This window comes from Onychostoma macrolepis, chromosome 19, assembly GCF_012432095.1.
Source record: "Onychostoma macrolepis isolate SWU-2019 chromosome 19, ASM1243209v1, whole genome shotgun sequence".
Lineage (NCBI taxonomy): Eukaryota > Metazoa > Chordata > Actinopteri > Cypriniformes > Cyprinidae > Onychostoma > Onychostoma macrolepis.
The window spans coordinates 20,549,796-20,573,016 of NC_081173.1; the positions used below are offsets into that span (position 1 = coordinate 20,549,796).

General features: G+C 35.1%; 2 protein-coding genes and 1 long non-coding RNA gene across 3 annotated transcripts; 1 reads left to right on the forward strand and 2 right to left on the reverse strand.

Annotated features, from left to right (window-relative positions):
* Positions 1–1,370: 1,370 nt before the first annotated feature.
* Positions 1,371–6,187, reverse strand: snx10a (sorting nexin 10a). Its single transcript, XM_058753863.1, has 7 exons — positions 6,056–6,187; positions 4,768–4,807; positions 3,902–3,988; positions 3,644–3,744; positions 3,371–3,469; positions 2,505–2,717; positions 1,371–2,227 (listed from the first exon to the last, which is right to left on the reverse strand). The coding sequence occupies exons 2-7, from the start codon at positions 4,792–4,794 to the stop codon at positions 2,074–2,076; spliced, it is 681 nt and encodes a 226-aa protein (XP_058609846.1). The 5' UTR covers positions 4,795–4,807; positions 6,056–6,187; the 3' UTR covers positions 1,371–2,073.
* A 929-nt stretch (positions 6,188–7,116) lies between these two features.
* LOC131525315 (uncharacterized) lies at positions 7,117–8,681 on the forward strand. The gene is made up of 3 exons (XR_009267185.1): positions 7,117–7,190; positions 8,373–8,442; positions 8,565–8,681. It is a non-coding gene; the product is annotated as an uncharacterized LOC131525315 (long non-coding RNA).
* Positions 8,682–17,186: 8,505 nt separating this feature from the next.
* On the reverse strand, positions 17,187–22,318 carry cbx3a (chromobox homolog 3a (HP1 gamma homolog, Drosophila)). Its single transcript, XM_058753603.1, has 5 exons — positions 22,110–22,318; positions 21,379–21,518; positions 21,104–21,272; positions 20,921–21,015; positions 17,187–18,963 (listed from the first exon to the last, which is right to left on the reverse strand). Exons 2-5 carry the CDS (start codon positions 21,510–21,512, stop codon positions 18,837–18,839), a joined length of 525 nt encoding a protein of 174 aa, XP_058609586.1. The 5' UTR covers positions 21,513–21,518; positions 22,110–22,318; the 3' UTR covers positions 17,187–18,836.
* Positions 22,319–23,221: the final 903 nt, after the last annotated feature.

A 23,221-nucleotide genomic window follows, 5' to 3' on the forward strand; every position in this document is an offset into this window, starting at 1 on the left:
GCTCTCACAAGTGTTTGAATCGGCTTTGCTTGACTGTATTCTCAAGCTTGCGGTCATCCCTGTTGCTTGTGCACCTTTTCTTACCCAAATTCTTCCTTCCAGTCAACTTTGCATTTAATATGCTTTGAGACAGCACTCTGTAAACAGCCATAGCTTTCAGTAATGACCTTCTGTGACTTACCCTCTTTGTGGAGGGTGTCAATGTTCGTCTACTGGATCGTTGCCAAGTCAGCAGTCTTCCCCATTATTGTGGTTTCAAAGAGCAAGAGATACCCAGAATTTATACTGTAGGGATGGTCATTTATTCAAACTCAAATGTAAATATTCTAATATTTTGAGATACTGATTTTTGACTTTCATGAGCTATAAGCTCTAATCATCAAAATGAAAAGAAATAAACATTTGAAATATATCAGTCTGTGTGTAATGAATGAATATAATATACAAGTTTCACTTTTTGAATGGAATTAGTGAAATAAATCAACTTTTTGATGATATTCTAATTATATGACCAGCACCTGTATAGTGTTTATATTGGTTTGATCTATCTATATATCCGTCTATCTAATCTATCATGCAATCATTAACCAATTCAAATAAATATAAGTGTAAAAATTTTATATTAAAATATAATTAATTTCATAGTGAATGTAAAATATAATACTCTGCTTTAAATTTAGTATTTAAATGTAATATTCTGTAGTGTATATCTACTGATATATATATATATATATATATATATATATATATATATATATATATATATATATATTTATTTATTTATTTATATATAAACATAATGGGATGTGGGTTTAGTTGGTACCACAGTGACAGTGATTGGCAGTGGCAGAGATTGGTGAGGTTTTGTGAGTCTGGTGATCTGGATGACAATACTGAAAGTGTTTATCGGCTGCTGCTAGACGCTGATGAATCTACACCTACGCAGATCGAACAACCCCCCAATCAGACCAGCGGTTTCAACCAAACATTTCTGTCAAAAACTTCATCCCTCATTTATTGAGAACTTAATCTCACTCTCAAACTACAATTAGATACTGAAAAATGCTGCGTTGTGAGTGGAGAGTGAAAGAGAGAGAAAAAAAGACAACCATTTAGCATGTGTGACCAAGTTAAGAGCAACATCTACTCTCAATCTTTCAAACAAGTGGTCCATGCTAGAGGAAATGTGAACATGGTTATATCCATCTTTCTCTTATGCACCAATGACCTTCTTAATTATTTTCCCTCATATACTAATTATTTTAACCTAAAATGATCAAACTTATTGGTATTTGGTTGCTCTAACGAATAGAATGCATTTGATATCGCTTCAATGAGCAGAAACTATTCTCTTTCTCTATTTGTAAATTTATTCAGCGTTTAGGTTTTTATTTAGATAACGCAATATCATCTTTAGGCAACAGCACTATCTACATCATTTACATTTCAACAACAAATTCTATTCACAACTAGAATTTTTAAAATATTTATTAATTTAACGCTAAATATACACCAAATCACAATAAAAATGTACTTAAAAACATATCCTCACAAATTTACAGTCCTCAACACTCATTTTTAGCAATGTTAATATGATAAGAATTTAAGAAACATTTAAAGTAATAAACTGCCAGCTTACTTTAAAAAAAAATCTGTTAAACAAAAGTACGTCTGTACAGATGAAGTGTTTTAAAAAGCTTCTTCATCAGGCACACATTAAGCCCATGTGTGCCCTGAATGACAGTATCAAGAAAAACACTTATAATTCATACCGTAATTCACTCGTAATTCACTAGCTTTTTTTCCTTTCCAGGTCAGCCCTTTAGTAAAGGAGGATTATTTAATATGATAACCACAAAAATTAAATAAAGATATCACTGTATTTTTCTTAAAAGACATCAAAACACCAACACAACATGTAATAAAACAATAATCAAGGCCTTTTTGTTTCAATATCCATCCAAATATAACTCTGGAGGCTCGAAGCAGCATCTGGGCAGCAACGCTCTTTGACAGAGTATGCGTGGATGTGTATGTATACATCTCTCGAGTTCATATAAGAGAGTGCACATGTTACTGGTTGCTAGGAGATGAAGACAGGCTGCTACAGAGTTCTGCCTCAGGGGTTGTGACTTGAAATTCATGGGAAAAGCTTTCATTATAGGAAGAGTCATCTTCAACAGGTGTGGCACGTCCTAGACTATTGCCCAAGTCAGAGGATGTTGTACTACAAAAAAAATAAATAAATACCATACAATTTTAGTATATATTAAATGTACTGTTTGTACATTATTTAAACCTACAACAATTACCCTTTTATTACTGAATGGCAAAAACGGCTATTCTTCTCCACATTTATGTATAAATACAGTTATAATGTTTTATCATGGCATGATTATAGATGCATAAAACATTTAACATGCCAAATCCATCTAGTTTAAGCAATTTCCATAATCTAAATAACACTGGGGAAGTTTATTATATAGCGAGACAGAGGCACACACCTTTCACAGTCTGAGTCACAGCATGTTTTGCTGTCTTCTTGATGCTGTTCCTCCACAGGGAAACGGGTATACGCGACACGTCGCTGTATTGCCTGTGCAACCGTGTAATGCGTCTGTCCCTGTGCACACGCATCCATTTTTGCAATGCTCAGCTGTGACTGCAAGAACAGGTGCAGGCGACTGTCTGACAGCAGTAATGGTGTCTGTAGAACTCTATAAACACAAACATTTAATTAAAAAAACATGGAGTGTAATCCTTTTTAGAAACTGGTGATGAGGCTATTTAAAGAATCCATTTAAATTATTATACTATATTCCATTAAAAAATATGCTAGAAAAAAAAAAAAAAACTCTATTACTCTAACAAACACTGCTTATAATACTGTCAAATACATACATTTATATTTTAATGTCTATATTTTCTATTACATTAAATATTGTGAAAATATATATGAAATAAATGCTTTTGGTTAGAGTAAAAAAAAAAATACTATCTACAGTAATTTTTCATCCCAGCAGCCACTAGATGGCAAAAACAATGCATTTTCTTTATTTCAATCTGAGATCAGTATGAACTGACCAATATAGGACATCAAGGTTAAATTAGGACATTTAAGTAGCTTTTATAAACATGCCTTAAAAAAAAAAAAAAACATTGTTGCATCTTGAGACAAAACAATGGCACTGACTTATTTCAAGATATGTCAGTGCAAGTTTCTTCCAGTCGAAACAGCTCAGACATGCATTTCAGTCTGGGAATAGGCTTAAGCCTTGTCTGTGAAACTAGGGACAAATGTCTGAATTTTCAAACCCATTTTAATCAAGTTAATCAAAAACGATGACAAAGAGTCACTGAAGAAACTCACACTTCAAGAAACTGTTGCAGCCCCTGCATCCGTTGAGTGATCTGGAAATCACTATTGAGATTGAAGAAAGGATTCCCGGGAGGGAGCTTAGGTAACTCTCTACAGAAATAGAAAAGAAAGGGAGAAATTACACTTCTACCAAGAACAATCAAGTTTTTACATGCAGGTGCTTGAAATAAAAACTCTTAATATTATTATGCAGGTTTTATTTTTTTTTTACTGTAAATGAAAATATAATACTGCCCAGAGTGTGATATCCTCAAATGTACTTACATAAGCAGTGCATTGTTCTGTAGTTTTTGACGCAGCCAAACAAACTCACTATACCTCCTCCTCACACAAGAGGTCTTCTTCCGGAAACACATACTATTGGTCTATAATCAAGACAAATGCAGTGAACCTAATGCTCTCATTGGTTAACATGATGCTGAAAAAAATGATATTACAGAAAGCCAAACATCCATCAGAATATAAAGTCTGAACAGCAACATTCCACAGTAAATGCAAGGCAAACATGGGTACTACACTCACATGAAGGCAGATCTCATAGGTGACGTATTTTTGCCAGAAATCCTCCTTGTGTACCTGAGGGTCTCGTACCCATACACTTACAAACTCCTGCAGTTAGAGAAAAAGTAAGTGTCATTGTTTATGAGCAGTGGTGTGTTTCAAATGGAACAAGGCAGTGACTCAGCAGAAAGCATACTTTTTTGTACTTTTTCTCATTATGAGTTACAGTTTTAACAATTTTTAAGACAAGTTTGATTCAGATTCTGCCCTCTCACCCACATTTCACGCTAACTGGAGTTTTAGAGGTTATTTGGCACCAATTTGTAATGTACAGTTGGAATTTCTCAAATAAACACACTTTGTTGCATCACAGCCAACAAACCCATTTGAGGTCAAACAAAACACTTCCTTAAAAATAGTTAACATATACAAGCCATTTAGTTGCACCTAATCTGAGAAACATGACCTTAATTATTTCTGAATAAACATATCACTAAATATAAATCATTTTAATGCAAGCCAGTCTTTATTGTATTGCATCGATGTGAAAAGAGATGTGACAAACAAATGAACCAGAAATAACATCAAAGCTCACTGGTGGAATTATGCTACCAGTTTCCTCTTTAAAAATTCCTGACAAAAGACATGATGTAACTGCAGTTTAGTTACAAAGTGTAATTAAAAACTTTCCATCCAAGATGTTTTACTTTTCTTTCTATCAGCAACCGATTGATCTAAAAAAAAAAACCATTTTACCGTTTGCCCACAGAGTCAAGGTTTCATCTGAAAAATCAGTTTGCTATATAGATAAGGACTGCTGAGTCACACAAAACAAAAATATAGATGAACAGAAAAAAATGTCAAGGTGAAAAGAACAAGACACTGACCTTCTTCATAAAGTTTGGGTTTTCCATTTCAGTTACTTGACTGGGAAAAACAAAAAACAAAAAAAACAAAACACTCCTTGTCAGTTTGTTTGTTTGATTTTTATTTTCATACCAGCATATGCGCCTATTTCTTGTCAAGATCAATGTATTTTAAAAGGAAAAAAAAATAGGCTAGAAGTCATTTACAGTAGTAATGAAAAACAACAAATGACCAATCATTTTTTGTACTGTGTTGGATTGTTTCAGATCTATTGCACTAAGACTAAAGAAAATAGTAAAAAAAAAAAAAAAACAGCAGTGCTAACTGTTATTACATATCTCAACAAGACAATGATGAACATCATTTTGATCAATCTGCCATAAATCAGTTTGCTACCAAACACTTTACTGTATAAGTGGTTAAAAAGCAATGATGACTTTTCATAACTATTGAGCAGGGAAGCAAGTTGCAGTGACGAATGTGTAATGCCAGACATTAAAACAATAAATCAATTTTATGCTACAGCAAAGCCAGATATTCATTTTGGCTCCTTCAATGAAATCAGGCTTTGGTTTCCTGTGTGTGTATGCTATGCAATGACATGCAAGTAAGAGAGAATCATTTCTAATGGAACCATAAAGCAGATCAATTTCCCTTTCTCCTGAATCCAAAAATGAAAATCCCATCAGCATTAGTCCAAACAAACATGCCATCAGTGACTTTCATTCATACTTGAACTTATTCACTTAGATGATAACTTAATTACTTAGTTGGCTGGGAATGACTACGTTAACTGGCCAGCAAACAACAAGATACCCTGAACTTACAAGATCAGGGCTACTTTGACCTGGATTTGGTGGGGTTTTTTTTATTTTTATTTATATTTTTATTCTAAACAGCTTCTTTGTTTCTTTCTATTTTTGAATATAGGTCAATAATACGATGCACTTTTTCCTTATTTTTTTGCCCTGAACATGAACACAAAAATTTCATTCAACTGACACGTGTGTTTTAATACATAGTCTATAGCCTACCTCTAAAATAACACGCTTAACTAAAATTATTAATTGAAGGCTGTAAGTTGCAAACAAAGCTGAAAACATTCAATGACCGGCAAAAGATCAAAGAATAGTATTTAAAATGCATGAGAAACCGTTTTCACTCAAACGAAAGGCAGCTGTGTCAATGACACAAAAGTTTTCTCACTCTGCGGTTTGGTGCTGTTTTGTTAAGTAAATAGTTATGTTTATATATCTTCTCGCGTTTTATATACTATTTCTGATATGCCACGTCAATTTTTGTTCTCACCTTTTCTGTCGTGTCGTGTAGTTCTGACACCGTGGTCCAGGTGCTCCTGGGACTGATGTGATTGAAAGTGGCAAACAAGTTCGCTTGTGGGAAATGAAAGTTTTTTTTCTGACTCGCAGAATTTGATGTGCGCATGCGCTGCTCTCAAAACCGATAAACTGCGTTCCAGCACTTCTCAGTTTATTTGTTCATGCTTGTCATGTATAATATCATCAGCAGGCGCGTTATCATTACAGCAAATAAAATGTTATAATGATAACAATCTACTATTGCATAATAATAAATAATATGTACGTTGGTATAGCTTTGGGAATTTAAAAAAAGAAATGTCATAGAAATTTAAGAAATTTTCATGGAATCAGGGCATCATTTGTTAATCTGTATTTTGCAAAACAGTTTTTTTTTCCTTTAAATAAAAAATGAACTATACAAACAGCTGTAATATTCACAATAATAATCTTCCTTCCTAATAGGCAGAACCTATTACTGAAACTAAGTCATTCAGAAATGGGTCATTCAGAAATCATAATGGTAATGATTTAACCATATGACCATATAAACAAAAAGCTTCCTGTAGCCCTGGCCATGGGATATCCTTCTGAGGGATCGCAGCATTAAAGGCAAGTGGCTGTAGTTTATTTTTACCAGTGTCTCCAAGCATTTCAGTCTGACCTGATAGTTATTATTTTTGTTAACCTGTGACAGTGTATGGCAGGACTTGCAAAGAGCCTGTTATGGGGAGAAGCAGACTAAATGGGACCTGACAGAAAATCCAAAACAGATTTAAAGCGTTACTCATAATAGAATTCATGTATACATACACTGTAAAAAATTGCTGTAGTTTCTACAGCAAAATTTTACAGAATTTTACTGTTTAAACATTTTACAAGATTTAGCTGTAATTCGCAATGCATTATGGGTCAAATAAGGTTTTACAGTTGTTAACTGTATATTTCCATGTCAACTGTAATTAATTTACAAGAAGCAGGTGTTATCACTGTAGCTCCTGCTTTTTACACTACTTTACTGTAGTGTGGCATTATGGGATTGCGCGCGCATAGTTCAAATCTGAAATCCAGCCGACTGGAGCAGTGCCAGAACGATTGAAGATTAGAGGCTTTATTCATAATTCCTGGTAAATTCACTTAAGAAATATATCATTTTATATTTATTTAAGTTAATGTATAAGTGATATCATGTCACAATAGCCTGCTATCACACATTTAGACAAGCGGCCTTGGTAACTTATGTGCAGTAAGATGGAAATTGCTATCATAGCATAGTTAGGCTGAATGCTGTATTTTTCTCATTTTGGCAGTTTAATTTTCTTATTGAGAGCATTTAAAGTCGTGTTTACCCAACTTTTAACGTAATGCCCAGTGTGAACAATTAGTAATGTTAACTTCTATCTGTCGAAATAACTGACGAACAGCAAAATATGTGAAATTTCATTTATGTTTTCAACTGTCCCATACTGACTTGACATCTTACTATAATTAGAAACATGTAAATGAGAAATTGTGTCTATTGCCACTGTAGTTGTACTTGACATTAAAGCTTGTCCGGGGCAATTTTTTTGTGAAATACATCTTTAACTTTACATGCCGGATTAGACAAGTTAGCCTGATTAAAACTTGAGTGAAAAAAAATAACTAACGTTAGGGAAGCATCGAATCGCAAGACTGATTCTGATTTTGCTTATGTTACATTCAACAAACAAATAACCTTAACAGCACACATAAACTCACAGAAGAAACATGAGGTAAATGTTCAAACTGTTGAGTTTATTTATAACACATGATATTGTTAAGTAGCATAACAAGTGATCTGTTGCTGATTATCACGATTGCAAATGTTACCTAGTTCAATAAACAATTAGTTAACATTAAGTTACTTACTTTTTAGACACAATATTGACACTTGTTTTATTTCACCAACGAAAATCGTTCCAAACAAAGATCAAAAGCAAAACTCAGCGGTGTTTTTACTGAATGATTCAGCATTCTGAACGAATCGGTTCAATGAATGACTCAATTGACTCACTCATTAAATTATTTGCTGCCACCTAATGGTGGTTTAGTTTCACGTTTAAAAATGATCATTGCATTTTTACAACGTTTCTTATTTGTAATTTCAAAAATTAATGTAAAACATTAATGTCATAACACAGTTGTAATTTTGCATTATAAATTATTTATTAATCAAATGTAAAAATTATTTTAAAATATATACCTTTTGGGTGTTCATTTTGGTCTCATTTATGTAAATGCATTTTTATTTTTTTTAATCACAAGATAATTTTCATTATTTCTTGTAGGTGCAAAGAATAGCAGCTGATGTCGAGATATGTTTGATGCTTCAAGACTCTCTGAAGCTGATTATATTAGGTAATGTATTAATTCTTATTAATTCTGTTGTAAATCATTTGATAAACTTGTATTTTAGATTACATTTTATATTGAAATACTGTATTGTAAGTTACATTGTTGCTTCTATTTATTCATTTCAGGTGCACCCAGTGGCTTTTGACTAGGCCTATTCGAGGGTCACATGGTTGTGAATTCATACCTCAACTTTGCGGCTGGATTTTCAGTCTTTTTACAACTTCAGTCTGGCGTCCCGGGAGCAGGCGTCTTTTGTACACTTGAGTTAATTTCAAAGGTAACATGTTTTACTTGAGTAATTTCATTTGTGAAAAAGGTTGCTTATTTAGTTTAAGTACTGGTAAATGCTGATTGTATTGTATAAGTGGCATTTTTACATTTATTTCATTGAGCTAGTTTCATTCAATACTGAACTTTATTCTAAAGCTTCTGCTTGTTTTTATGTGCAGATGTTTTGTTGGAATCACAACACTCACTGGATACAAGACGGATATACAGAGGCAAAACAAGTGGAAAGGTCTCAGAGAAGAGGGACAACCCTCATGTGTGTGCTCATCTCAGAAAGTTGATGGACTTTCAGTATGTATTTATTAAATTGTCTTTTGCAGGAATATTCTAAATTTAATAGAACATAAGCTCAAACAACAGAATTTGTGGTATAATGTTGATTCCAGCATTTTATTTTAATCCTTTAACCAAAATTATACAAATTTTGTTGATTGACCTTAATTTTTTTATAGAAAGTAAATGTTCAACTCATAATATGGCTTATTTTTTTGTGATATAACAGCTATTTGTAGTTATTTCGTGATGCTATGTTATTTTTATTATAAGATTTTAACTGTTGAAAGACTGACATTTTTATTTTTACCAGTAAAAGCCTTGCAATGTCTTTCTGCCAGTTTTAATAAATATTTATTTGCAACATCTTTGACTTGGTTTTTATTCATTTGTAAATGTATTAAGATAGTTCTCATGATAATTCATTTAAATCAGTATTTTACAGTTTACTGTTAAAATTATTCTTTGCAGCATTTTCATTGTTAAATTATTACAACATCATCTTGGATTTAGGGGTATTTACAGGATTTTATTGGCAACATTTGTTGCCAGGTAAATACTGTACTTTAGTGAGATTACAAAATATTGCTGTAAAATATATTTACAGGATTTTATTGGCAACTTTTGTTGCCAGGTAAATACTGTACTTTTGTGAGATTACAAAATATTGCTGTAATATAAACTACAAGTTTAATTCAATGTTACCGTAAAAAATACTACAAATTACTGTATTTCACATACAGCAATTAACTGTGATTTGCTTTGCAGTATTATACTGTAATCCATTTTACAGCAATTAACATAATTTTTACAAGATTTTATTGGCAACTTTTTTGCCAGTAACATCCTGTAAATTCTACGGTACATTTTTTACAGTGTATACATACTGTATGTATGTGTGTGTGTGTGTGTCTGTGTGTGTGTGTGTGTGTGTGTGTGTGCGTGTGTGTATACAGGTGCATCTCAATAAATTAGAATGTCGTGGAAAAATTTATGTATTTCAGTAATTCAACTCAAATTGTGAAACTCGTGTATTAAATAAATTCAATGGACACAGACTGAAGTAGTTTAAGTCTTTGGTTCTTTTAATTGTGATGATTTTGGCTCACATTTAACAAAAACCCACCAATTCACTATCTCAACAAATTAGAATATGGTGACATGCCAATCAGCTAATCAACTCAAAACACCTGCAAAGGTTTCCTGAGCCTTCAAAATGGTCTCTCAGTTTGGTTCACTAGGCTACACAATCATGGGGAAGACTGCTGATCTGGCAGTTGTCCAAAAGACAATCATTGACACCCTTCACAAGGAGGGTAAGCCACAAACATTCATTGCCAAAGAAGCTGGCTGCTCACAGAGTGCTGTATCCAAGCATGTTAACAGAAAGTTGAGTGGAAGGAAAAAGTGTGGAAGAAAAAGATGCACAACCAACCGAGAAAAACGCAGCCTTATGAGGATTGTCAAGCAAAATCGATTCAAGAATTTGGGTGAACTTCACAAGGAATGGACTGAGGCTGGGGTCAAGGCATCAAGAGCCACCACACACAGACATGTCAAGGAATTTGGCTACAGTTGTCGTATTCAGAGGCGTCTTACCTGGGCTAAGGAGAAGAAGAACTGGACTGTTGCCCAGTGGTCCAAAGTCCTCTTTTCAGATGAGAGCAAGTTTTGTATTTCATTTGGAAACCAAGGTCCTAGAGTCTGGAGGAAGAGTGGAGAAGCTCATAGCCCAAGTTGCTTGAAGTCCAGTGTTAAGTTTCCACAGTCTGTGATGATTTGCGGTGCAATTTCATCTGCTGGTGTAGGTCCATTGTGTTTTTTGAAAACCAAAGTCACTGCACCTGTTTACCAAGAAATTTTGGAGCACTTTCTTCCACATTTGGATGCTTCCTTCTGCTGACCAGCTTTTTGAAGATGCTGATTTAATTTTCCAGCAGGATTTGGCACCTGCCCACACTGCCAAAAGCGCCAAAAGCACCTAAAGTTGGTTAAATGACCATGGTGTTGGTGTACTTGTCTGGCCAGCAAACTCACCAGACCTGAACCCCATAGAGAATTTATGGGGTATTGTCAATAGGAAAATGAGAAACAAGAGACCAAAAAATGCAGATGAGCTGAAGGCCACTGTCAAAGAAACCTGGGCTTCCATACCACCTCAGCAGTGCCACAAACTGATCACCTCCATGCCACGCCGAATTGAGGCAGTAATTAAAGCAAAAGGAGCCCCTACCAAGTATTGAGCACATATACAATAAATGAACATACTTTCCAGAAGGCCAACAATTCACGAAAAATGTTTTGTTTTTTTATTATTGGTCTTATGAAGTATTCTAATTTGTTGAAATTGGTGGGTTTTTGTTAAATGTGAGCCAAAATGATCACAATTAAAAGAACCAAAGACTTAAACTACTTCAGTCTGTGTGCATTTAATTTATTTAATACACGAGTTTCACAATTTGAGTTAAATAAATGAACTTGTCCACAACATTCTAATTTATTGAGATGCACCTGTGTGTGTGTGTGTGTGTGTGTGTGTGTGTGTGTGTGTGTGTGTGTGTATATATATATGAGTATGTCTCTTTCTATTGTTTCAGTTTCATTTTTAAATTTTTCCAGAATTTCCAGATGACAAGTCAAACTGACAATTACCACAACTTGTGGTGTGTGGCACATGACAGCTATGTGGAGAGGACATGTTGCCACAAGACCCAATATTTTCAGCTGGTATCAGTGATGCATTTTAAACACACTCTAGATAAACATGCCCACAAATAAAAGTTAACATTAAATAAAGGTATATTATTATTACCAATAGCAGATTTACAGATGTAGTGGGCAGTATCAGAGATTTAAAACACATTATGAGCTTTTGGGTTCTGTTTATTTTAGATATTTATACATCTATTAGACTTAGAAAATTTCACCTTTCATTGTCTTGGTCCTCCATGTGTGGATGTGCTTGGTTGGTTTTCAGTGGTTGACTTGCAATGTTGCTCTCCTCTGGTAAGAGTTGACTGCTCTGCTGCTCTCCAAGTTTCTCCCATTCATTTGTTGACATCTATCACATGAAACATTCAGCTATTCTTCAGCCATACATAAAAGACTGTTTTGTTTTAAACTTCCTTTGTGCTTTAATTTTTATTTAGTTTTATTCTGCTGGAATTACTTGTAAATGTAGCTAAACTTGCACAACTATTAAGTTGTGTCTATTAAGCATTTTGATTCTGATCAGTTTCTTTAATTTTGCAATCTATGCATTTTCTTACCCTCTCAGTGAAATCCACTGCTAAATGAGAAACAGCTAACTTGCATATGGTGTGTCTGACACAAACATACATAACATTCACTCAGCAGACCCTGTTTACACCACACTGTTTTCTGACTTATATATACTGGGTAGCCCCATTGGGTTGAGTGTGCGCGTGTCAAAATTTACATACACAAGTTGTGTAACTTGAGTATTGAGTATTGCTTTTGACATTTTCCCTTGCAAAATCTGTGTCCCCGTGGTAATATTTTATTAAGGAAGCGGTTATGACTCTGCAGGGGTGTTAAAAATAGCTTGATGATTGTTAATTGACTGAACAGATCTCCAAATCAACCTGATCAAATTCTTTTATATTGATAATTTACTCAAAGGTCCAATAGTGTGGGAAGCTGGACTTTTACCTATCAATACATACCCTGTTTCATAATACAGTCCACCATGTTACCTCTACCACAACAGAAATCAGTACTTGTAACCACAATATGTACAGATTGGATTGTACCCTAGTTACACAGAGCATATCAGACACTAAGTACTATGTTATATACAGGTGCTGGTCATATAATTAGAATATCATCAAAAAGTTGATTTATTTCACTAATTCCATTCAAAAAGTGAAACTTGTATATTATATTCATTCATTACACACAGACTGATATATTTCAAATGTTTATTTCTTTTAATTTTGATGATTAGAGCTTACAGCTCATGAAAGTCAAAAATCAGTATCTCAAAATATTAGAATATTACTTAAGACCAATACAAAGAAAGGATTTTTAGAAATCTTGGCCAACTGAAAAGTATGAACATGAAAAGTATGAGCATGTACAGCACTCAATACTTAGTTGGGGCTCATTTTGCCCAGGGCTGGACTGGTAATCTGGCATACCGGGCATTTTCCCGGTGGGCCGACGCACTGAAGGGGCCGACAGAATTATTATTATTTTTTTGCCAAGGACCATCACTAGCAGCCAGTGGCCCATTGGTTTGACTCCTCTATTGACAGCGTAAACCACCCAATCACAATGCGCTATAGACGGAGCCATGAAGTGTTTTGCTCCGCCTATATAAAGAACGCTTCACCCCCAACTTCTTCCTCGTCGGCTTTTCCCACGTTTTCACAGCAGCTTTATCAAGAACAGGCTTGCTCTGCGGTGAGTGATGCGGCGTAAAGAGCCAGGAGGAGGAGGAGAGGAGAGCAGTTGAATCGGTAAAGTGCTTGATAAGGACTCGCAACGGAGGGAGGCAGGCATCTATCCTGTGTGCGCGAGCCATTAGTGCAGAATACACAAACATTTTTTAATAAAACGTAAATTCGTCCACCGCGATTTTTTGGCCAAGTCATGTCAAGTGTTCATAGAGGTTTCCATGGGCCAATGCGAATAAATCTAGATTTAAATTCGAAAAGACATGATATTGCCAGACTTGACGTTTTTTTATTATCCAAAACAACTCGATGCAGTGATACATATCTACACTACCAGTCAAAAGTTATTGAACAGTAAGATTTTGATTTTCTTTTTTTTTTAAGAATTCTCTTCTGCTCACCAAGCCTGCATTTATTTTATCCAAAATACAGCAAAAGCATTAATATTGTGAAATATTTTTACTATTTAAAATATCTGCTTTCTATTTGAATATATTTTAAAACGTAATGTATTGCTGTGATCAAAGATGAATTTTCAGCATCATTACTCCAGTCTTCAGTATCACATGATCCTTCAGAAATCATTCTAATATGCGGATTTTCTGCTCAAGAAATATTTATTATTAATGGATTATTTGATGAATAGAAAGATCCAAAGATCAGCATTTATCTGAAATAAAGCTTTTGTAACATTAATACACCATTCAAAAGATTGGAGTCAGTATAATTTTTGTTTTGTTTTTTGGGAAAGAAATTATGGAAATTAATACTTTTATTTAGCAAGGATGCTTTAAATTGATCAAAAATGAGGATAAAGACAAAAGATTTCTATTTCAGATCAATGCTGTTCTTCTGAACTTTCTATTCATCAAAGAAACCTGAAAAAAAAAAAACATTATACTCAGCTGTTTTCAACATAATAATAAATGTATTTTGAGCAGCAAATCAGAATATTAGAATGATTTCTGAAGAATCATGTGACACTGAAGACTGGAGTAATGATGCTGAAAATTCAGCTTTGATCACAGGAATAAATTACATTTTAAAATATATTTAAATAGAAAACAGTTATTTTAAATAGTAAAAATATTTCACAATATTACTGTATTCAGACTTGGTTAGCAGAAGAGAATTCTTTCAAAAAAAATAATGAAAAATCTTACTGTTCAAAAACTTTTGAATGGTAGTGTATATCACATATACATACATTATATATATATATAGAGAGAGAGAGAGAGAGAGAGAGAGAGTGGTGGGCCACCAGGACCAAAAAATGCCAGGGCCGATTTTTTGTCCCAGTCCAGCCCTGCTTTTGCCTGAATTACTGCAGCAATGCGGCGTGGCATGGAGTCGATCAGTCTGTGGCACTGCTCAGGTGTTATGAGAGCCCAGGTTGCTCTGATAGTGGCCTTCAGCTCATCTGCATTGTTGGGTCTGGTGTCTCTCATCTTCCTCTTGACAATATCCCATAGATTCTCTATGGGGTTCAGGTCAGGCGAGTTTGCTGGCCAATCAAGCACAGTAACACTATGGTCATTGAACCAGCTTTTGGTACCTTTGGCAGTGTGGGCAGGTGCCAAGTCCTGCTGGAAAATGAAATCAGCATCTCCATAAAGCTTGTCAACAGAAGGAAGCATGAAGTGCTCTAAAATTTCCTGGTAGATGGCTGCGTTGACTGTGGACTTCAGAAAACACAGTGGACCAACACCAGCAGATGACATGGCAGCCCAAATCATCACAGACTGTGGAAACTTCACACTGGACTTCAAGCAACATGGATTCTGTGCCTCTCCACTCTTCCTCCAGACTCTGGGACCTTGATTTCCAAATGAAATGTAAAATTTACTTTCATCTGAAAAGAGGACTTTGGACCACTGAGCAACAGTCCAGTTCTTTTTCTCCACAGCCCAGTTAAGACGCTTCTGACGTTGTCTCTGGTTCAGAAGTGGCTTGGTGACCATTTTCCTGAAGACGTCTGAGCGTGGTGACTCTTGATGCACTGACTCCAGCTTCAGTTCTCTCCTTGTGAAGCTCTCCCAAGTGTTTGAATCAGCTTTGCTTGACTGTATTCTCAAGCTTGCGGTCATCCCTGTTGCTTGTGCACCTTTTCCTACCCAAATTCTTCCTTCCAGTCAACTTTGCATTTAATATGCTTTGATACAGCACTCTGTAAACAGCCACACCTTTCAGTAATGACCTTCTGTGACTTACCCTCTTTGTGGAGGGTGTCAATGTTCGTCTACTGGATCGTTGCCAAGTCAGCAGTCTTCCCCATTATTGTGGTTTCAAAGAACAAGAGATACCCAGAATTTATACTGTAGGGATGGTCATTTATTCAAACTCAAATGTAAATATTCTAATATTTTGATATACTGATTTTTGACTTTCATGAGCTGTAAGCTCTAATAATCAAAATTAAAAGAAATAAACATTTTAAATATATCAGTCTGTGTAATGAATGAATATAATATACAAGTTTCACTTTTTGAATGGAATTAGTGAAATAAATTAACTTTTTGATGATATTCTAATTATATGACCAGCACCTGTAATATATTCCCTTTTTAGAAGCCAGTACAAACACATACATCAGCCTACAAGTGCCAATGCAGTTATTTTTTTTTTTATTATCACTGTAAAGAGTTTTCGGTTCGTCATCTGACCTGCTTGTTTCAGGATGACATTACAAAAACAGGTTCTTGAGAGAAAAAAGCCCTAGAACTCAAAGTCCATCACTATGTGGATAATCTTTGTCATGAGACCTGCAACCAGCCAAGCAAATGGTAATAAATGTGTTTGCTGTGGACATGATCTGACAACGCGGTTATAGACGTCAAGTAGCTCTTTTGCTTTCTCCTGTTTGTTTCAAGATATCGTCACTGAATAAGAGAGTCAGATGGTGTATGATTGCCCCCCCCCACCCCCACCCCACACCACACCACACACACACACACACACACACACACTTTAATGACTATCACAACCCAGATCACGCACACAGAGGTTATTTAGTGGGATTTCCATGATGTGCAACTGTTCTTAAAACTTCTGAGACACAATCTGAAGCATTTTACAAATAGAAACCCACTCCATCTGGCATCCTGTGTCTGATAAAGTGTTCAGAACATGAACCCTGATGGTGGAGGCAGCAGAGGTCAGGAAATGTAATGACATTACTGGTCACATTGCTTTTTTCCATGGTTAACTGACTCTGTGTGTATTTTAGATATGCACAATATATATCTAACTGATTCCAGCTAAAGTCTGAGACAGCAATTTCTGAGTTGTGTTATTGACGCTCAGAAATATTAGAAGCGAAACCTCTGAAAGTCACACCTAAAAAACGAGCTAAAAATGAATGATTGTGGCTCTGGAAAATTTATGACTCAACTAAATTGTGCAATTAAACATTTAAAAGCAATTTGTCACTCCGATTACAAAATGTGGGGTATTCTTTTATCTACTTCCTAAATTCTCAAATGACTGTAGAGGAAAAGAATTTTGTGCTTCGAACAGAACACAGAATAACCTATGTAAATGGTAAAAGGAGTAAGACACTTATTGTTATAAAGAGGCAACCCAGTTCTTTTGGAGCCTATTGAAATGGAAAGTGATACACTGATACAAACTTTTGCATTACTGTGAACACTCAAATTAACTCTTTCTGCAAAAAACTACTAATTCCTATAAAGATGGCAAACAGGCAATGCAGGTGAGATACTACCCACAAAAGAAGCCAAAGTGGAAGCAAATGCACTGTGAATTAACTATAGGAAAACACACTCTTCCTCATTTTTAATCTTCAGTTGGCAAGAAGCTTCAGTTCAAATGCACTATTACTACTGTAAAACAGGTTTGACCTACAAAACATGCGGAAGAGAACTGTGGCACTTTCATTTTGTAGTTTTAAGGCGGTGTTAAACCATGACACACAAGGTTACAATAACAGAAGAGGGCAAAAATGTTTTGTGAACCGCAACGTTAGAGGTTTACCCATTTAATACAAACATGGTGAGCCATGTATTATCAAAAGTCAAAATGAAAATTTTCTGAAAATCTACTCACCCTCAGGCTATTTCTTCATTGGTACAGATTTGGAAAAATGTAGCTTTATATCACTTGCTCACCAGTGGACCCTCTGCACTGAATGGGTGCCGTCAGAATGAGAGTCTAAACAGCTGATAAAGACATCATAACCCACACGATCCAGTCCATCAATTAAGGTATTGTGTAGTGAAAAGTTGCATGTTTTTAGGAAACAAACCCATCATTGCATTGTTTCAAATAGTTTATATTTAAATAATTGCTTCTGGCCAAAATATCAGTCCATAGCAATGTTTCTTCCAATGAAAAGGTCCATCCCTTGTTATCCTCTCACATCACAATCCTTAGATCATGTGCGTTAAGAACAGTGCTTGAAAATAAATTGTTTAATTTTGTTTCTTACAAACATGCAGCTTTTCCTTTCGATAGACATTAATTGGTAGCCTGGAGTGGTGTGGATTACTGTGATGTTTTTAATCAGCTGTTTAGACTCATTCTGATGGCACCCATTCACATCCATGTGTAAGCAAGTCATGTAATGCTAAATTTCTCCAAAACAAAAACAAACTCATCTACATCTAGTTTGGTCAGGTGGGTAAATTTTCATTTGAGTTAACTATTTGAGTGAACAAAGTGCCACATAACAAAAGCCATGCCATTAAACCATTTACTTTTTTTTTTTTTTTTTTGCATTTGGTGGAAAATGGCTCACAATAGTACATCACATATGAAAGCCCATTGCATGCCAACAGCCCAGAGTAAGCACAATTTGAAAGCACTCAAATAACCATGTTTTCAGGCAAATAGTAAAGATTTTTTAGCCATAAACATCAGACGCAACATCTGCTTTGGATATTTAAGAAACATGCAAGCAGATTAAAAGCAGGCATATAAACCTTTATTGAACTAAAAAATAAGAAATATTTACACAGACATTTACATAAACAGACAATTCCAATATTCAGTTAAACGATAAGAAATAAAGGAAAAAACTACTACGGTAATGACAGCATAGTCCACCAGAAGAAAATATGAACAGAATGCAAGTTTTGGATCTCTCTGAATGACAAGAGTGAAAGAAAAACACAAGCCAGTGCATTAATGATGAACAGCACTGCTGTGACACCTAGTTCAAATGAATAGTTAAAGCTCCCTACATCGTAACTTTTAAAAACACGCTCACCTCATTTGTACATACTTTCATTGGTTCACTACAGTCATGCACATTGCTTCCAGCCAAACCTCAATACATTTAAAAAAAATAAAAAATAAAAAAAGGAAAAAAAAAATTCCTCCACCGTCAGGCTATGAACACTTCCGCTAACACTGTACAGGTGGAAGACACTAAAGCACAATACAGCGAGACGTGGGGTGCTATTGTTGCTCATCCTCAGGACAGGAATGCCAAGTTAGTCTTTCCTCATAAAAGGCAATGACTATCTGTGGGCAACGGGTGTTGGCCTCTTTTGCAGGTACCAGGTCTGCCTCATCAGAGTCCTTCCTGTGAACACAAAACAGATCTCTGGTTACAGATAATACAGACTCCATAACATGACAATTAGTGTAGGAAGTGCAGCCTTGAACTTCACAAGCCATTATCTTGTGTCTTTGGAACAGAAAGGCTTTGCATGTGGACATGCTGCCCCCTACAGGCCTTTCGTGAAGGGACAGTTCACCCAAAAACAATTACTCATTATTTAGCCAACTCATCCTCATGTTGTTCCTAACCTGTATGACTGACTGACTTTCTGCTGAACACAAAAGATGATATTTTGAAGAATGTTGACAACCAAACAGTTTCAATTCTAATTGACTTCCATTGTATATTTTGTCCATACAATGGAAAGTTAAAGGTAAATGCAGCTGTTTATTTAACATTCTTAATTTTTAAGCATTCAAAATATTTTTCACAGAAAGAAAGTCATACAGGTTTGGAATGACATTAGGGTGAGTAAATGACAATACCATTTTTGAGCGGACTATCAATTTTCAGGGATCATTTACTCATGTTGTAGCAAAACGTCATGACTATTCCGGAGAACACAATATTTTCAAAAAAGGTTTTATTTCGGTCCATACAACTAATCATTGTGATCCATTGTACAGGCATGTGATCAGCTAAAGACAAAAAAGAAAGAAAATCTGACCACGACCCAAGTCATGCCCACAAGCCACGCCCCCCAACACTTATTAAAAATATATTTTACCACATTAAAAGATATATCTTATGCTGTAATACATACTATTGTCCTGTAAAAAATAAAAAGTAGCATTTAATAATCAAGATAATATTATATATTATAATAAAGTACTATAATATATTACAGAAAAGTATAGAATTGTTATTAAAGTACCTGCCAAAAGTTTGGAAACATTACAACTAAATGATTTTGAAATAAACATCATCTGCTCATCAAGGCTGAATTTATTTGATCAAAATAAAGTTTAAAAAAAAAAAAAAGTTTAATTATATTATAAAAATGTAATGTTATTCCTGTGATGCAAAGCAGAATTTTCTTCATTACTCCAGTTTTCAGTGTCGCATCTTTTAGAAATAATTTTTGACTCAAGAAACATTTCTGATTATTATCAATGTTGAAAACAATTTTGCTGCTTCATATTTTGGGTGGGAATGGTGATACTATTTTTCAGGATTTTGATAAGTTTAATGAACAGCATTTATTTGCATTTATCAAATGTATTAAATGTTTTAATTAATTTATTAAATAGAAAATTTTAAATGTTTTCACTCACTTTCATGCATGATTAAAATGATTAATTTCACTCTCTTTTTTAAATCATATACAAATGTTTGAGTGGTATCTTTGTTTCCACAAAAATATTAAACAGCAAAACATTGAGGATAATCAAATTTTCCTTCAGCAGCAAATCAGCATATTAGAATGACTTCTGAATGATTGTGTGACACTGAAACTGCTCTTTGTAAACAACAGATTTATAAACTTTTCTAATGACGAATGTTGTGTTCCCAAATGCTAATTAAAGCGGCTTAAACCAAGCGCAGCGCAATTAGCACTAACAGTGAATCGAAACTAAAAACAGTACTGTAACAGCAGACATGTAGCGTGTCAGCTACACAACCGTTGCGAATTTTATGACAGCACTAGCAATCTCAAAATCTCACAGCCATTCATAAAAAGTCTCCGGATCGAGTAACACTTTTCAGTGCCGATTCTACTGGCGTTTGGCACTTTGAACAATTTGAATGCTTTTAACTGTCCTGCAGGTGGCGCCGCGAGCTCGTGCAGCGCTCTCAGGACCAGTCTGTCCATGAGGTTTTAGGAAACAATCTTAACAGTTTATTTAGGTAACAGCTTATGGCCATTTGCGCAACACGAAAATACGAAAAATCACATCCCTGATTGTAGTTTTGGACCCCACTAACTTTAATTAACTGGACAAAAACAACTAAAACATTAGTAACATGGGTTTCTTACCACTTCATGAGGAACATGAGCTCTCCACTGCTATCAGTCGCCCCAATGATCCTCTCTGGCTCAAGGTTTCTTGCAAACCCTCTTGGCTTGTCAGACTGGAGCAAAACAATTTTACTGGTCAGTTTTATCATTAGCCAATGGTAAAATCAAATTCCAGAAACTGATAACCAAACAAAACTTTACCATTTCCTTCTTTCTCTTCGCCTTGCTCTCATCAGTTTCTGGTTCATCAGTGGAGGATTTTCTTTTTACGGCTTCTGGTTTCTCCACTACTCCTTTCTGAGACTCCAGGAATGCAGAAATTAGTTCAGGGCAGTCCAAATTCTCTTCAGGCTCCCAAGTATTGTCAGCACTGGAGGAAATTAAGATATCTTGTTACTCTCATTGCATGAATCAAAATTACGTAAATCCCAAACAAACAGTTCAGTATACTTGCAAGAAATCAAAAAAGTACTCACTCTGAGAAGCCTTTCCACTTGAGGAAAAACTCAACTTTCCCATTGACCACGCGCTGGTCAATCACCTTTTCCACCACAAACTCCTCCACCTCCTGAACTTCCTTCTTTGATTTGCCTCCCTGCTTCTTACCCATATCGACCTAAAATGTACAAAAAAAAAAAAAGTAATGATAACCCAGAAACCGGTTTAGCAATTTAAATTTCAGTCATTTAAAACTTAAATATGATTTACAGACATGCTCACTTATTTCATTTAAAAGAGAAAAAGTTGCCATATTTATGTCTAACGTTACATTTTATGTGTGCTAGTGTGTTAACGAGCTAACTACGCATGCATGAACAGGCCAGGGGCCCAATCGCAGTTCAAGCTACATTTTGAGATTACTGCTTTTTAATATTTCTGTAAAATCTTACGCTCTGGATTAAGGTCTGCATATTTTAAGAAATCAGTTGTTCGCGTGGTAACTATAACACGCGCTGGTTTAAATAGCAGGAGTTAGCTTACTAGCTAACTTAGCTGGAAAATGCGCACACACATACACACATAAATCAAAAACATAACGTTGTTATACAGCATCGTACATTCATGCATCCTACTTCTATGCAAACTGAAACAACTAAAAACAGATTTAAGAAAAATACGTATTGCAATAATTGAGGTTACAGCATTCTTAACAGCAAACTACAATGGACGCTGCTGCTGCAGCACATGCATGCGCGCGAAAACTCACCCTCACAAAGGAAAATGACTAAAATGTGAACTGCAAAGCTTCACACTTGCCGACCTGCAAACAGATGCAGCGAAATCACGTCGCACTTTAGCAGGACACAAACTTTTAAAACTTTTACTCTCTTCGTACACTATAAATCAATGGAACAGAAGTCGACTGAGGCTCGACGAAGGCCAGCCTGAACCTAACGCGAGGACGTAAAGCCACGCCTATGGGCGGTCACGTGTGTCCAATGAGGTTATCACAGGGCGGGGCAACCGAGATCCACAGTCATGCAAAATAACATTATTCAATAATATCATTTGATATCAATTTTAGGGTCTAAAAAGTGAGCAGATTAAAAATAGGCAATAGAACTAAATCAGTTTTAGCCACGTTCTGCAGGCAGAGCATTATTTTGTAGTGTCATGCAATAAACTCAAAACGTATTGAATTAAATTACTGAATTATATATTCCATGTAAATGTTAACAGTTTGAGAAAAAAATCTCTAATTAACATTTATAATGCATTTTTGTAACTGATGTAATCTTGAATCTGCAAGGTTGCATACAAAGTGTTTCTATGCAAAACAAAGGAAGATAAATAAATTAAGATTTAACGACTTGTTGAAGTCTTATTGAATATTTTCTAAACTATTATATTTTTAGCAGTTAGCTGTATTGAAAATCGACATAGGCTTATTATTATTGTTATTATTATTTCCAAAGTAGTCCAATTTCTGCCTAGTACAAGTTCTGATGCCTGATCCTACCCTCATATAGACTCTTTTCTGGTTTAATGACTTCTTTGCATTTTTATCTGCTTCTTTTTCAGCTTTAATCCTGATATATGTGTCCCATGAAGACATCACATTTACAGCGTCTCTCTCTAAATGTTGAAGAAAAAAAATCCATTAATTGTTTATATACTCATCAGCTATTTTTGATTGATCTAAGTTACCATCATGAATCTTATTAAAGACATCAAAATTCACAGCCACTGTAGGGAGGATCCATCAAAGATCTTTGGCCACCACAAATGTCAAAGACTGACATAGAATATGGAGGTTATCTGGTATTAGTTCACATGATATATCTAGCTATTGATCAGCTGCACAACTTCATGTAACGA